The sequence below is a fragment of the Podarcis melisellensis genome (genome assembly GCF_964234715.1).
Source record: "Podarcis melisellensis genome assembly, chromosome: 6".
Taxonomy (NCBI): Eukaryota; Metazoa; Chordata; class Lepidosauria; order Squamata; family Lacertidae; genus Podarcis; species Podarcis melisellensis.
In genome coordinates, this window is record NC_138538.1 from 13174354 (window position 1) to 13192020 (window position 17667).

General features: G+C 44.7%; 1 protein-coding gene across 1 annotated transcript; it reads right to left on the minus strand.

The window, feature by feature from the left end:
* Positions 1-596: 596 nt before the first annotated feature.
* On the minus strand, positions 597-16766 carry NELFCD (negative elongation factor complex member C/D). The gene is made up of 15 exons (XM_081916915.1): positions 16610-16766; positions 15261-15373; positions 15015-15124; positions 14399-14508; positions 12953-13060; positions 11363-11515; positions 10797-10927; positions 9502-9667; positions 8080-8214; positions 6914-7053; positions 5713-5827; positions 4027-4122; positions 2440-2580; positions 1148-1277; positions 597-632 (listed from the first exon to the last, which is right to left on the minus strand). The coding sequence occupies exons 1-15, from the start codon at positions 16682-16684 to the stop codon at positions 598-600; spliced, it is 1758 nt and encodes a 585-aa protein (XP_081773041.1). The 5' UTR covers positions 16685-16766; the 3' UTR covers position 597.
* Positions 16767-17667: the final 901 nt, after the last annotated feature.

The window sequence follows — 17667 nt, forward strand, 5'->3', positions numbered from 1 at the left end:
CAGCCCCAGCCAGCAAGGCCAATTGGTAACAGATGATGGGGTTTTTAGTCCAGCATCCTCTGGCAGTCAGCAGGTTCCCCATCCCTCGTTTACCTGATTGTCAAGGATCAAACTGTGTGTGAGAGGTATTCACACGCTACCCTTCTAGGCACAACTATCGCTTGTGCATAAGGGTGTGGGAAGGAATCATTCCCTGTTGGAAATTATTAACACAAGATTTAGCAAGACGTCAATCACACACTGGAAGAATGCATTCCCCCCCCCCCCCCGGGAACTAAGGCTAGGAGCACTAGTGCTAGCTTTCCCCTGACATACATTCAATTCTGCTACACAAACAGCACAGGTCCTATACTTGGAGTCACAAGCGACTGTACTCTGTCCTTCCTGATGCTCCAAGGTTTGGGGGCTGGGAAACCAATTAATTTCAGCTAAACTCTGTCCTAGTTTCAAAATTTTGGAAGCCCAGCAGTGTGAAACTCCTGGTCCACCTAAAACAGCAACCAACAAACTGCTCTTTCTCCCAGTTCTTTGATGCAATTTGCATTAGGTCGCTCTGCAGTTCATCCACAGCAACTGTAACTGGGTGTCTCTGCTGGTTCAGTTGACCATGATGAAGTTTGATTTACAGTGAGCTTTAAAGAAAAGAGATGAAACAAGACATGATGACCTGCATGGCTCATTTTTTTTTAATCAATTCACACAGAAAACAGATACTGATTCATTCATTTATACGCCAATCTCTCCTTGCAAAACAGCCCTTCAGTGCCCAATGCACAAACACTCAGCATCTCTGCTATCCACTCAATACACTGATAAAGCAGGAGGTTCTCGTGTGTTACCAAAACCTAAGCCACAAAACATTACCTGGGCTTTAGGATGCCATGAGGCACTTTGGCGCTCAAGTTCCTCGATGCTGATTGCCAGCCCATCTATGGGTTTGCATTATAGCAGGCTACAGAAGCTTAAATTTCTGCTGGCCAGTGACATTTATTCTACACTGGTGAGCAGGCCAAGGCCCTGGAAAGGTAGATCACTGCAACACTCATGAGGAGCTTTGTTCAGAAATCCTCAGCTAAATCAACTTGTTAGCTCTGGTGAGGGCTGAATAAACTGAAATTGAAACTCAAAAGCATGGGAAACAATTTACCTATGAACTCCGTGACGGGGTCATGCTCGCCTTCAGTCTTAATCGTTCCTGCAATGCTGTCGTTCTCCAGGATCGGAAGAAAAAGCTGCACAAAGTCAGAGGTATACGGAGGAGCAATGACATCCAGCACCTGGGGAGATAATCAAGATAGCAGAAGGCTGTGGCTTACACTGTTTTAACATGTGGAGATAGACATAGTGGTTGATGCATTGTCTCCCGATCTCAGAGAGTAGTTTGTCATTTAACTTATAAACATGCTTCTGCAATTCTGAACACAGATGACATCCACTTACAGACAGAGTCGCATGCAGCGTAGTGCTGACTAATGTCTCATTGTTGCAACAGGACTGGATCTCCCCCTCTCTGCCAATCTGTTCTGGGGTTCCCCCAACCTCCCGTGGAAGATTTTAGGTAGGGTGCAGGGTGTCTACCGGGGGGGGGGGGGAGAGGCACATAGTGCAGTGATATCTGCTTGCATGGGCAGGATGTGCTAGTTGGATCCCATACACAGCATACAATATATTAGTTGATGTTTCAGGAAAGGTAGAGATAAGCAAAATGAGGACAGCATTATTCCTTCAGTTTCTGGCAACCGTGCCTTCTACCCAACAGCATGAAGTAACTGTCCCATCAGCACAAGGATTTACCCTTGTGCAATAGGACCTCCAATCTCTCCCCCCAAAAACAACAACACCCCCCACACACCCTGCACCCTTCCCAAACCTGCTCCACAGGGTTGGTGGAAAACCCAGAACAGATTTAGTGGGCAGGTGGGGGAGGAGAATGTTCCATTGTACAAGTGTAAATATTTTAACTGATAGGACAGTTGCTTCATGTTATACTGGACGTAAGCCCATAAGTCTAACAGCAATCAGTAGATTCCAAATCATTTCTGTATGTTTAAGTTCTATTTGTTCCATCTACAAATAGAGCCATGTGATATTCGAAGCCTTGCTCCAAGTGCCTTGCCTTCAGAGGTTACTTGGGTGGTGATCACCAACAGCCTTTTCTGTGATGGCACTCTGGCTATATTCCCTTCTCAGAAATATAAGTTTGGCTACATTATCATTTAGGTGCTTTCCTGGCCTTTTAGTGGATGACTTGACTATAGGCTTGGATCTTTTGTTTTTACTAACTCGGTTGGAAAGCTTGTTAAGGACAAAGGTGGGATACCTGTGTTGCAAATAAAATAGCCAAAAGGCCACAACATAGTCTTAAGGCTCCCAATTTAATGAGCAAGTGCAAACTAATCTGCATAAACACAGCTTTGCAGGTGCCACGTAGTCACTCACCTCCGTCACAAAGTATCTGATCAGGGAAATGTCCGTGTCCAGCTTCTCAAGACACTTCCGTATGTAGCCAACCACTGGAAGGACGTATCCTCGACTGAGCAAGTGAACCATCCTGTCCAGAAGGGTTTTTTTAAGTTCCAGCTGAAAGGACAAACAAGGCAGGACGTTTGTCTTTGAAACTCAGCCTGAGTAAAAACTTAAGACAGTGTAACTGAGGGATCTGTTCATTCTCTAGCAAAGATTCCAAGCTGCATTAACCATAGGCATTAACCATTTAAAGAAGACAAGACCTGCCTTGCTGAATGAGAAGAAGGGCTGCTTCTGATTCACAGAGAGTAGCCTCTGAATGAGGATGTAAGGAAGCTTCCTTTGGCAGCCATGAGTTGCAACAGCAGGCCTGTGCCTGGAATGGACCCCCCACATGCAGCCCTCTTGATCTTGCTCTGGAGAAGGAAAGGGTTGCTGACCGCCCTCGGCAATGCCCCATTTTGTTCTACCAGGTTGTCATTTCTGAGAGTTCTGCCTTCGCTGCTGCTCCTGCCATGAGCTGCTTTTTCAGATGTCTCTGGAGAGTTTGCAAGCGGCAACAAATCACTTCCTATGTTCCAAACACCTGGTTCTCTGAGGCAGTGTCCCGCTGAACACTGAGGCTACATTCAGCTCTCATAACTAATGGCAGTTTGCTCGATCTATCTTCCCTGTATCTGTTCCCCTTCTGAAGCCCAGGATCACCGCTAAGCTACAAGGTTGAATTCCACGAATAAGTGTTTTGTGAAATACTACTTTTTGCCTGCCCACTGACTTGCCAGTCAATGCCAGCTCAAGGCCTAAATCTATTATGCCAACAAAGTTATGTAAACTTTTATAGCCTTGGGTGAAGAAGTTACGCAACTCTTGATTTTTTGGCACAACAGACAATTGGCAAGGATATCAGCTGAGATGGGAGGTAATACTGAAAAGCCCTTACTCATGATGCATCTGTCTAGTTCTTGCCAGCTGAACCCACGCACAGGAGAATGTACAAGAACAAATTCTCTCTTTTCTTGGCCCCACAAGAAGATTATATCTTCCATCAATGAGAATATGGAGATGTAACTTTCATTTCTTAGTACAAGGATGGGGAAAGCAGTCTCCAGCTGTAGCTGAATTCAAAACTTCCCTCAGCCCTAGGCAGTATTGTCTGATCAGAGATGACTGGAATAGGATTTGGCAACAGATCATTTGGAAGGGGAATGCTGCAGGGTTTTCCCATCCTCTGGTTTGTTCTGTGTCTCTTAAAAGCAGAATTCTGCCCAGCAACAACAAGGCACAGTTATTTCCCACAAAAATCCTTCACTCTCTTTCCTGCAGACACCTGCTAAATTCTGCAGAAGAGAAGAATCCCCAAGATCAGGGGCCAACAGGACAGTGTTGCCTATGCTACAAAAGTGGCATAAAGATTTGCAGCCCCTGAACACGCCCCCACCAGCAACTTCACAAAACAACAGCTCCCAGGATTGCTCAGGCAACCTGCTTCAGTTCTGTAGCACAGAAGTGAGGAGGAGAAAAAAGGCCTGAGCAAAATCTAAACCCCTGAATTTTCATCACCTGTTCCATGACATCGAGCTGAGAGTGCTCCGTCTCAAAGAGTTTGACCAGAAGCTGCAGGACCAGAGGATGAAGGAGTTGATGGCATGTACTGATCTGCAAACCAGAAGGCAAACACATAAGGTCCTCTAGACGCCTATTATGACACACATTCTTAAAACACATTCTGGATAGCTCAGTTGGTTAGAGCGTGGTGCTGATAATGCGAAGGTTGCAGGTTTGATCCTCATATGGGACAGCTGCATATTCTTGCATGGTTGTGGGGTTGGACTCGATGACCCTCAGGCTTCCTTCCACCTCTACAATTCTATTAACATACATCACAGCCCCTCATTCCAGAGTTCCAAGCTTCACCAACCCAGATGGATCACCTGCAAAAAAACTTCACCTTCTAGCAAATACCCAACTTGGAATTCTTAAACACAGAGTCTGGGTCTACATACGCACAGCAGAAAGAGGTGGCCTAATAGGCTCTGCCACTTCAGCCTGAACACAGGGCAGCTCACTTTCAAAGCTCCCCCGCACACAAAAGACTAAACTAGGATGAGAGAGAGGAAGAGTCTAGGCCAGATTTTTTTTAACACACTGTTTTTTTAATTTTTGTTTAAAAGGCAATGTTAAAAAATGTGATCCTACCTGTCGTAGTCCGATATGTTATCCACCCTAACACCTCAAATTGCTGCAGGTGCAGACAAGACAGTAGTCAGTTCAGTACCATTACCAGCTAGTGGCTGACTGAAGGGGTAAATGCAAGCCACACAGTACATGCTTCCACGATGCTTATGGACAAGGGGTAGAAAAAATCTGGGCACAGGAGATGGAAAAGGATGGGAACTGTTTGCTGAAAAGGATGCCTCTTTTCTGCTGACAGGGCTTTGCAACTGATCTTTCCACTACAGTGCTACAGTTGTACCTTGGAAGTTGAACAGCTTAGTTCCCAAATGTTTTGGCTCCTGAACATCGCAAACCCGGAAGTGACTGTTCCGGTTTGCGAACTATTTTTGGAAGCCAAATGTCTGACGGGGCTTTAGCAGCTTCCGATTGGCTGCAGGACCTTCCTGCAGCCAATCAGAAGCCGCACTTTGGTTTTCGAACATTTTGGAAGTCAAACAGACTTCTGGAACGGATTCTGTTCGACTTCCAAGGTACAACTGTATTATTATTATTATTAGCCAATCACTTTAATGATTATGTCTATTGTTTTCTATCTGTTATTATTTTATCACCAGCCTGGTATTTTATGATATGGTGGCCTAGAAATACGATAAATAAAATAAATGCATGGGCATTAACCTCCTTTCAATCTTACCGCTTCTTAATCTTAGCCAGGGCTATGCGGTTAACCCACAATTCTGGAGAAGTGAAGAAATTGATACTGGATCAAATGCTCAGCATCCCCCAAATACCAGCTTCCAATTAAGAACAAACTAAAGCTTCTAGTCCTTATGGTTGGCAAAATGGGGCACCTTAACGCATACGCATGCAAAGCTGGGTGAACTTTCAACAACCAGAGGGGATGTGAGTACGATTTCCAGTAGTTAAGAGGTAGAGCTTCAACACCCTGCAAAACTCTTTGCCCCTTCCCCCCAGGACCAGCAGAAGTAAATCACCCAAAACACATTATTTGTCATGTCGAATTAAATGTAGCTTGCATGCGCACAGACACACATACAGCCCTGACCTTACCTCATCCAACAGCGCCAAGTGCACTGGAGTATGATCAGTCTGAAGCTGGAAATATCGGGGCTCTGACACTGTCCAGTCGACCCATTTCAGAACCCCCATTGCTACTACTGGAAACCTAAAAGATATAGGGAAGCCATGCTAAATATCGTTTAATGATTTATGTATTTACAGTATGCACTCCTATTTTAAAAAATTCATGATGGTATGCAACACAATAGAGTAAACTCAGCAGAAGTAACCATAAAACAAGAAAACATCAATTAATACTGATTGGTTTCAAAAAGAAAATTCATCTTACAGAGGCCCATCTGTCCTGAACAAGCTACAGCTGAATGCTTTAACCTGTTGTCCATTGGAAGCTTCCAGATCTGAATGTCTGCCAAGACCTCACCATTTCTCTTTTGCTGTTGCCGTCTTTCCAGTCTGACATTGCCTCATGTGACCCTGAGCTGTCGGCCCAATCTGGAAAATGCCTAAGCTGCAGAACAATACTGACCCCCACACAGGAAGGGGTGCTTGTTGTTTCCTCTGTGGATCAATGTTGGAAAACAGATCCTAACCTTTTAAGAAAACTGTTCTGCTTTAAGCAAGGGTACTGAAAGTCTCTCCCCATGACACAGAAGCCTAGCTCAGCATTGAGTGGTATATTATTAACTAATACAATAATAAAATGATAATGATATTATTAATAATCAACTCCTGCATTTGAACAAGGCAATGGTCTCCACTTGCACAACGGGACTTTGCCCAACACCTTCTCTAAATTTGTTCCAAAGAGTTGGGGGAACTCCTAGAACAAACTTTGGGGTTATGTTACGGGGGGGGGGGGCAGAGCAGGGAAGAATGTTCTGTTGTACAAAGAGAAATCACTCACAGAACAAGAGACTCACTGCTCTGTTGGATTCCACTTAATAATAGACAAAGAAACAAACAACAGGCAAGTGTCAAGGTCCAAACAGTTAGCAGCCCATGGAAATAACCTTCATCCTAAGGTTATCAACAGCTGCAGTGAACATATGTTTTTCATTTGTATTTCAATATTTATTATTGTAAGCTGTCAAAAAATGTTGTTAGCTGGCGTATAAACAATATACGGCATATAAATATCTGTACCAAGGAAAAGCACAAAACTGAAGTGTTTCCACGTTAATGCCAGCTTTACTCTCAAGCAAACTAGTCAAAATCTTCTTCCAATTTTTACCTGATGCACTGGTAGAGGGTACTCAGTTCTGCTACGAGTTCAGAGGCGCCTTTATTTTCATTGCAACAAAGATTGTGAACAGTTTCAATCGCTTTTGTGGTGGACTTGAGTTCATCTTTATTTATGCTCACTCTTTTGTTCTAAAAGTGTGATAAAATGTGGTATGGGAGACAAGAAGAATCATGAGTGTAGAACTGGCCCATGGTAAAGGTAAAGGTACCCCTGCCCGTACGGGCCAGTCTTGACAGACTCTGGGGTTGTGCGCCCATCTCACTTAAGAGGCCAGGGGCCAGCGCTGTCCGGAGACACTTCCGGGTCACGTGGCCAGCGTGACATCGCTGCTCTGGCGAGCCAGAGCCGCACACGGAAACGCCGTTTACCTTCCCGCTGGTAAGCGGTCCCTATTTATCTACTTGCACCCGGAGGTGCTTTCGAACTGCTAGGTTGGCAGGCGCTGGGACCGAGCAGCGGGAGCGCACCCCGCCGCAGGGATTCGAACCGCCGACCTTTCGATCGGCAAGTCCTAGGTGCTGAGGCTTTAACCCACAGCGCCACCTGCGTCCCTGCTGGCCCATGGTACAGATTGCAATTTCATCAACCTTCCTGAAGAGTCAATGTTCTTGTGCTCTCTGCATGCCTTTCCTTTCACTTTACACAAACAAGAACATATCATTAAGTAATGTGCAGAAGAATTTCCAATCTGATGCCATGAAGATATGCAAGGACAATTTATTGATCAAAGTGGAAGATGACCCATTTATATCCTAAGGGAAGGATCCATGAAGGCATGCAATAGCTGATGGGTCAACAGGTTCATTTGATAGCTTAAAACTGGCTCAAGCTATCAGCTGGCTACTGTCTTTCATCCTCAGTCCCCCTACCCCAAACCTGTAATATAAGGATGCCAATAGAAACTCACCTTGCAGGCTTGTTGTATACTGAGATACTGTACAAAAAGCACTTTGAGCATTTTTAAGATGCTCTGTAAAAGAAACTCAAATTGTTGTTTTTAAGATGGTTATAAGTTATCACTTCTGGCAAGACAGGAGTCAAGCTTACAGCTTTATTCTAAATTACGATGAAACACAACACAAACATATCCTTTATCCTGCTTTAATGCACCAGTTTACTTCTAAAGCAATAGAACAGCACTCAACTGAGCTTACCTTTTTCCATGTTTCCACAACGCTAGCTGCATATGCCAAAATATGAATATATTTGTGTTTATGGTCCTGATTGATCTTGGCACCTGGCTTAAACAGCGATAGCATGAAGAGATCCAGGAAAGCGGGAACTCTGATCTGAGAATACAGGACATCTGTATGAGCCAGAGTGGTGTAAAGGCTAGAGTGTCGGACTAGGACCTGGGATACCAGGATTCAAATCCCTACTCAGCCATGAATCTCACAGGGTGACCTTGGCCCAGCCACTGCCCCTCAGCCTAACCTACCTCACAGGGTTGTTGTGGAGATTAAATAAGGAAAGGGGATAAGCATGTGGGCTACCTGTGAGCTCCCTGGAGAAAAATAGCATATAAATGCAATATGGTTGTGATAAACAGATAAACAATAAAAAACATGACAAGAGGCAGCTCATGCAAAACCATGGTTTTAAGAGTAACCAAACACAGAATCTGTATCATGATGTTTCTAGTAAAGTGGATTTCGTAGACAAGGTTTAGTAAGAGTCCTAAAGCCGTAATCAAAATAACCATTTCAATTAAAAATACCAAGAGAGTTGATTTTACCCAAATTACATAGTACCCCCAAACCATTGAAAAGCCTGGTCAACAGGATGGCTTAGAGTGGGGGGGGGGGCGGGGGGTGAACTTGTGGCCCCTCCAAGATGTTGTTGGACTCGCGCTCCCATCAGCTGCAGCCCAGACGGCCAACGATCTGGGAACATGGGAGTTGTACTTCAGCACCATCTGGAAGGCCACAAATTTCCCTATCCTTGGCCTAGATAATAAATAGACCACAAACACACTTGTTTTTATTTTGTCCTCGTTACCCAAGGCACGCTGTGTTATAGTACCAAGGATGAGGAAGGTAAACATGCCAACATTTTTTTGGAGTCAGGGAAAGCTCATCGAGCAGTTTACAACTGCAAGTCATGAATCCCTGGCTGAAACCTGGTCTCAGTCACAACTCTGAAGGTAATCTTATGCAAGCCACTGCCGCTCAGCCTCTCGTCTAGTATATAGCCTACCTTAATATGGCTGTAGAAGGGGATACAATGAGACAGTGTATGTGAAGCATTGTGGACTTTGAATAACTTTCTAAGTATGCTAGCAATTATTATTAGGCATTGTGCTATTAGAGGTACTAAGGGATAGTTCTCTTTTCCTTACATTCATAGTCTGTGCAATTGTTAGCAACTCAGGTGAAAAACAGCGAAGGTTAGAGAGAAAGGAGGCAAGCCAAGATGCAAAGAAGCCTTATGAGATACTTAAAAGGATGTCAATTCACAAGAAGAGGCTATAACTGAGCAGTGAAGGAGTGGGAGCAATGAGGTGTTTTACACGCTTTGCACAGTCCTTGATGCCGTTGAAAGCATAGCAGGGGGGAAAAGAAGCTACGGATACTTACCAGCTCTACCGGAGGAGGATCCATGCTCGAAAACATTTTGTGCAAGACTGTGATGTCTGCTGGGTTCAACGCTCCTTTCGATAACATGGCACCAAGTGCTTGGCAGGCTCGAGGGTACGAGGCAGCCGTTCCCAGAGCTAAAGTGATCTGACTAGCATCGTGGCCTCTTGAGAAGGTCAAAACAAGAACAAGAGAGAAATTTAGGTGATCTGTAGACTAAGAGGTGCTAGACTGACAACAGGAGCAGACAATATTAAACAACTTCCAAGGGTGCTGAGCAGGTTAAAAATGACCCAAAAGAACCCCATGATCAAGATACGCAGAGCAGCATCCTTCAGATTGGGTTTGGGCCCAGAAGCGCTTATCATCAAATAAGTTACTTATCATCTAGCCCATTGCTGCATTGCATTATTAAGTTTACTTATACAGTGGTACCTTGGTTTAAGAACAGTCCTGTTTTACAAACTATTTGGTATAAGAACTCAGCAAAACCAGAAGTAGTGTTCCAGTTAGTGAACTTTACCTCGGTCTACGAATGGAAGCCGAATAATGGAAGGGCACCAGCGGGAGGAAGCCTTATTAGGGAAAGCGTGCCTCAATTTAAGAACAGTTTTGGTTTAAGAACGGACTTCCGGAATGGATTAAGTTCATAAACCGAGGTACCACTGTACTTTGACAATTGTTTCCATTATTAATACATAGTTCACACACTTGTATCCCTATCCTGCCTTTTCCTAAGCCCCAGATCTGCTTAACCCCAGCAACTAGCTGAAAACACAAGCTAAACAATCTTACAAAATGTCTGAAAGACGTTTGGGCAGCAATGACACCTCTAGGAGCAGGGAGCTGCGCAGCTGTGTGTCATTTATTAAGAATACCTTCCTTTATGCCCTCATAATTCAAGCACGAAAGGTCCTCCTTTGCCTATCTTAAGACACTGCTGCAGGACACTGTGGAGTCTTTCAGTTTGGAAATGCCTGCTGATTTGTGCATGAAACACAGCTGTTAGTCCACCTATTTCCAGGAGTCAGAAGGCTTTGTGTACTCCCAATGATGCACCTAAGGCAGAAGGACTGCTCTGGGAAAAACCACGAAAACCTGTGCACCAGGTATTCTGCCAGCTCTATGTTCTCACACCATAGTTTAGTTTCAACTAACTTCCTAAAATGAACTCCACAAGTGGGTTGGACCAGGTTTCCTTTTTCACCAAGCTTACATCTAAACTGGGAGAGCACAGGGCAAGCAGAGCCACAGATAAATTAAGAAAAAGAGCTTTAAATGCAGCAAGATCTTACTTCTCGTGAGCAAACCGCTGAACCTCTTGAGCAATCCTGCGCACAGCAGAGCCACCTTGCTCTTCTTGAGATAATATGGACATTATCGCTTGGGCAAAGAGATACGTGTGTTCACCATGGCACACCATTTTCTGTAAATACACAGAGACACAGATGAGCAGCAGCTCTAGAAATGACCGGCCCTTTCAAAAGGTAGTAATAACAGTATCTTCCAATTTATGGAAGCAGAGGCAACAAAAAAAGTGGTCTGGCATGCTTAGCTGAGATGGGAATAGGAGAGAATCTTCTCTGTATCATTCCAATTTTAGTGCAGCCAGAGCAAGCACAATAGCAGAGAATCTAGGAGGACATAAGAATATTCTGGAGTACAGAACTCATTTTCTGTAGTCAGCAGGGAAATGGGAGTCTGGCCATGCAGCTTTGGCATACTGGGAAAGGGTCCAAAAGGTGTCACTTGTCTCAGTACAATTTATGGACGGCTCCTCACATCCTCCCCAAATCAGGGAGCTTCGGGACATCGGATGCATCATAAAAAAAAAGAATTAGAGTAGGAAAAAGAGACTTACAGCAAACTCAGGTAAATTCTTCTCCAGGTTTTCTTCTCCACCATCTAGGATAGTAGCCAGAGAAGTGCGCAGTACTCGAGAAAAAACTTCCAACTGCTGGCATGCTGTTGATACGCTGGTTATCTCCCCTTGGTACCCAGCGTCAGAGATAAGCTGTAACAAAAGCATCAACAGCTGAGTCAAGATACGATATCTTTATTGTGAAGAACCTCTCATGCATGCATTTCGGCAGATACCATTACATTTTCACTGGGCTGAAGCTGAAACAAAACTGTGATCTAGTTGAGATTCCTGCATTGCAGGGGGTGGGACTAGATGACACTCAGGATCTCTTCCAACTATACAATTCTATGATTTTGGGGCCTGTGGACATATTTGCAAACTGGAGAGACTTTTATGCCCACTACACCGTCATCTCCCGCACCCAAGCATGGACTGCAACCTAAGTCACACCCCATATAATTTTTAAGCACTATTCTACATGTGTAACAGTCATAGAGAATCCTGGGAACTATAGTTGTTAACTGTGCTGATCTCACAGAGGTACAATTCCCAGCATCCTTAACAAACTACAGCTCCCAGGATTCTTGCATGATTTTCAAAGTGGTAAATAGTGATTTAAATGTATGGTGATGATGGGACCTTAGTTTGCTGACTGCAACAGAATGCTTCTTTCAAGTCTAATGGCTGGGGAAATCCAGCCAGATGGGTGGGGTATAAATAAATAAATAATAATAATAATTACCATATTTTTTGCTCTATAAGACTCACTTTTCCCCTCCTAAAAAGTAAGAGGAAATGTGTGCGCATCTTATGGAGCGAATGCAGTCTGCGCAGCTATCCCAGAAGCCAGAGCAGCAAGAGGGATTGCTGCTTTTCACTGCGCAGCGATCCCTCTTGCTGTTCTGGCTTCTGAGATGCAGAATATTTTTTTTCTTGTTTTCCTCCTCCAAAAACTAGATGCGTCTTGTGGTCTGGTGCGTCTTATAGAGTGCAAAATACGGTATTTATTTATTATTATTATTATTATTTATTATTATTAATGCTCGCAGCACAGCTTCAAGAAAGCTCGCTGTGACAACCTTGGGTCCATCTTCGTTGACCACAAAATGTGCCAATAAAAATGAAAAAGAGTGCTAATGTGCTTGCACCTCCAATTTACAGAGGAAACAAGCGCTAATTGGTACTGTATCTTAATATCCAGCACACACCACATGCCATTTTCATCTAAAGCAGAGGAGGCTGGTCCGTCAGGGCAAGTGGGCCACCAACCTCATTTGCCCTCACCTGCCTGCCTCCTTCCTTACAACCCGCCCTAGTGGATGGCACTGCCTCTCAGCCTTTTCCTCCTCCTTAGCAATGCCCTTGTAGAACTCAAAAGAGAGGAAGATGGAGGCAAAAGTAGAATTAGTTGGCTCCACCTACTGTTGGCCTCCCTACTTCCCACCCTACTGTTCCTCATGAGCACCACCCTCCACTGATATGAAGGAGCATGACAGTTTAGCCCGCAAATGGCTCTGCTTCACTCTCTTCCTGCCCCTCTTGCTCATAACATGGTTTTCCAATTGACTGAAACAGATTATTAATTACCTTGACAGTAAAGTTCAGCATGAGACAGTCTGGATGAGCTTCGGCCAGTTTGTAGAACAGATCCCGCCATGTAGTGTGCGCTATCATTTGCTCAAGCCATGCTGGTGTCTGCCAGAAAAAAAAAACAACAGAGCAACAGAATGACACAGTCCTAGAGGCTGAGAAAAATCAACCTGAGGCTGCAAAACAGCTTTAGAATTTCCTAAAGAAAAAGCAGTGCTGTCCAGGGGGAAATGTTGCATTTGCACCTTGGAGCTCGAATGCCTAGTCAACCACAACTTTGCTATCAGTTACCTACAAAGCAGTCAGAAAAAGTGTGAAAGACAACTTGAATGTTTTTTGTTTTTTTTTACTGAGATTAACTGGCATTGCACAGAACGGCTCCCAAGGTTTGTGAACCCATGGTAGAAAATGACTTGTGTGTGTATAGTCAAATGTAAGCTAGTACAAAAATCCCAGGTTGGAAAAAGTAATGGATGAAGCAGCTCCAGGTAGAGTTAAGTATGTAATTATCCTGATCTGCAGCACAGTGAGACAAGGCAAGGCTCAGTGGGAGGCAAGAAAACAAAAAAGAGAACAGGCTCTGGTGCTCATTTTTGAACTTGCCTGCAGAGGTTCAACATAAATGTGGGTGTGGGTGGTTTTGTTTTGTTTTGTTATTACAGGGGTATCTCGGGTTATAAACTTAATTCGTTCCGGAGGTCCGCTCTTAACCCGAAACCATTCTTAACCTGAGGCGCGCTTTCACTAATGGGGCCTCCCACTGCCACCATCGCACGATTTCCGTTCTCATCCTGGGGCAAAGTTTGCAACCTGGCGCAACTACTTCCGGGTTAGCGGAGTTTGTAACCCGAAGCATTTGTAACCTGAAGCATTTATAACCCAAGGTACCCCTGTATTATGTATTTTTATCTTGTATTTTTTATGCTATGAACGGCCCTGAGATCTATGGATGCAGCAACAAATAACATGCACAATAGCCACTGACAGCCACAGCAGCAACCAATCAAATGTCCACCCAGAGCCAGTGTGGTGTAGTGGTTAAGAGCGGTAGCCTCGTAATCTGGGGAACCGGGTTCGCGTCTCCGCTCCTCCACATGCAGCTGCTGGGTGACCTTGGGCCAGTCACACTTCTCTGAAGTCTCTCAGCCCCACTCACCTCACAGAGTGTTTGTTGTGGGGGAGGAAGGGAAAGGAGAATGTTAGCCGCTTTGAGACTCCTTAAAGGGAGTGAAATGCGGGATAAAAAATCCAACCTCTTCTTCTTCTTCACCCAATGCACTACCCATGTATAAGACGGCTCCCACTTCTTAGCATTATTTTTACAAAAAACCAACAACCCTAGTCTTATACACGGAAAAGTACAGTACTTGTTTGAGCTGACTATAGCCAGAAATGGCTTTGAGAAGGATATCATACTTGGCAGCATTAAGTTATGTGAATTACCTCTCCTTCCTCTGTGAAAATTGAATCTGCTTTCCTGGGATCAAAGTGCTTAATCAGCAAGCTTTTCAGGTGGTTTTCCACTGTCTCCTGGACTTGAATGGGCTCAACACCTGCAATGAGAGAGATCCCTGTGTATGAATCTATGTCTGTCAAACAGAAATTCCTTCATGCTTCCTGTGACTAAACCTCGTGACAAGGGAGCGCATACAGTATACCCTCTCTCTACCAAACTTAACCAGGCGGCAATTACAGTCAGTAGATGTTAATTTTACAGTACTTTGATTCTGCCGGCAAGCTTTCATATGACATATCTATTTGTATCCCAAGTGTTAGCTACTCAGTTAACTCACCCATTAAAGTGCAGCCGATTCTGAATCATAGGTCTATTCCCTCCTCAATGATAACTCAAAGCAGTAGTCAAAATATTTTAAAGTGACTAATAGGTAGGAACGATTGGAACCTGAAGGCCCTTTAGTCATGCTTCAAAAAATGAGACAAATTTGCTATAGCAGGCATGTCTTTTTTGCATGCACCATCAGCAATTTTATAAAGGTGCTGTGCAAAAAAATTAGCAGTCACATACACCCACAAACCCCAACAATTTTTGGGAACATACCTGTTTGAATGAGCCACTCAGCCAAAAGGTTTACTGTCTGAGCTACAGCAGTATAGTTATCTGATAAGAGCTGGATCACATTCTCTGGAGAGCCACCTGCTTGGAAATACCTGTTAAAAGATGCAGGCACCACTTTGAGCCAAACTCTAAAAAACCAAGGAGTATCAAATTGCCCCTTAACTGAGCCAGGTACCACTCCTACCATTTCCTCTTCCACCCTCACTACCACAATCACCCTGCCGTTACCTTTTCAAAGTATTAAATATGGAGGGCTCCATGATGTAATCTCGGGTGGAAAATTTCTGCAAACATTCCTGCTGGACACCAGCGTCATCTTCTTCACCATATTCATCATCTTGCTGTTTGAAAGTGCAGAACAACCGTTATTTTCCCCACCACACTGGATTTCTGTTATAATACACTTGTTGGCAAAGTTAGCCCACCCACCCCCCGAACTTTAAGGAATGTGTTTAGAAAAAAACAAAAAAACAAAACCAGCAATACATATTAAACTGCTTTATCCTGTGGCTACAACGTCAACAGCCATATAGGCACAGGAACATAGGATGCTGTCTTTAATTGGGGAAGACTATTGGTCCATCTGGGTCAGTTTTACCAATGCCTAGCCAGCATAGGGTGCACCCCAGACAACAAAGCTAATGGTCTGGGATGATGGGAGTTGGAGGCAAATAAACATCCAGATATTATCATGTGTAGGCTACTCCTAGTTTATGGCAGCTAGCAGTTCTCCAGAGCCTCTAGCAGGAATCTTTTGCAGTCCTATCTGGAAATGTAAAGCAATGGTGTCACGTGTTAGAAACTTAGATATGAAAGCTAGGAGCTAAAAATGGCACCTTAAACCTAGGTTATGGGAGCAACGATAGAACGTCCAGGCGCCCCCTTTTAATGACAAGAATACAAAGCTGAAAATGAATGAACTGCAGCTAAAATATTATGTTCATTTCCCACATGGTCTCGCAGTCCTTCCCCTAATATTCTTAAGAGTCTTTGGAAGTGGGGAGGCAGAAAAAGGTCCTCCTTTCCTTCATACTCTGTGGTTTAAATATGAAATCTAAGGTGCAGTACTGCGCCCAGAGCTCAGAAACTTCTCACCCTAATGAAATCCCCTATCGCAAAAGGCGCCTAGAACCATGGGAGTTCCGAATGGTGTTCATGCAACAACAATAATAATAAAATGAGGAGCAACACCTCCCCCGTTGCCCTCTTGGTGCTGCTTTTGGACACTTTCATTGTGTAAATAATGTTGTCTTTTCTTTTCCTCTTTTGATTTTTTTATTTCGTATCTTTGTTATTTCTTTATATTTTTCCTCTTTTTTATAATTTTTCTACATAATTTTCTTTTTCTTCGTATGTAAAGAGATAGCATACAATGTTTGTATAGATATGTAAAATTTTTAATCAATAAAAAGAATAATTAAAAATAAATAATTTACTACCTGCAGCTTTCCTCCCCCGGGGAGGGAGGGGGAAATAAGATTTTCGGCTTGTGCACAGGCTCAGAGGGGGCGGGGGAATAATAAATAACAACAAGAAGACCCTCCCCGAAAGACCTCCCTCCGCGGCCCCGCTCTCACCGCCCCTCCGTCGCCGCCGCCGTCGTCCCCCCACTCGGCGGCCGCGCTGCCTCCCAGGTAGTCGGGCTCCTCCATGGGCTCCGCTCGACCGCAGGCCGCGACGTCCGCCTCCCCGCCGCCTCCTCCTCCTCCCTCGAAGGGCCCTCAGGCGCCGAGGCCGCAGAGGCACGAAAAGGGAAGAGAGGCCACGCGCACGGACGACTGCCGGGCTTCTTCTGACGGTTTTATTCATTCGCCTCGCCCCTCCCCCCCGGGGCGGTTTACAGGTTTATTGGCTTATTTTCCATTGTCGGTTACTATTCTTAAACTCATTTATACCCCGGGACTAAAAGGGGGAAAAAAGTGGCTCATGGGTTGGTTTGCTCATTTGTTACTTATTCGTGCTTTCGTTTCGTAAGGTTTTGCACACCGTTTGATGGTGTGTGCCCCCCCCAAAAAAACCAGCCTCTAATTGGGTTTAAAGGTAAAGGGACCCCTGACCATTAGGTCCAGTCGTGACCGACTCTGAGGTTGTGACGCTCATCTCGCTTTACTAGCCAAGGGAGCCTGCGTACAGCTTCTGCGTCATGTGGCCAGGGACAGCCCCATGGAGGCCATGCTTTCCACGAAGTCCCGAGCGGTCCCTTGTAAGGTCGTGTCGGCATGGATGTTAAAATCCCCTAGGACGACCAAGCTAGGTGTCTCCAGGAGAACATCCGCCACAACCTGAAGCAGTTCAGGCAGGGAATCCTTGGTGCAGCGGGGAGGTCAGTACACCAAAAGGAATCCTGTACTGCCCCTATTGCCCACAAAAATAAAATAAATCCCCTAGGAGTTGACTCCTATGCGCAGCCACGTTAAAGTTGTTTGCATCTCGCCCCTGCCTTCTGTAAACTGGGAGGCACTTGGAAATGGCGTCTTGATCTGAACCAGAAATAGCCCCATCCCAAACTAAGGTGGATCCCTCTTCGATTTGTGTCTCTGTGCCACAGCAAGGTGGCTTGTGGGTAATGGTGGGCGGAGAGGGGAAGCCTGTAAGGACCACGTGGGGCTCCAGCCCATCTACGGGCTTCCAGCGA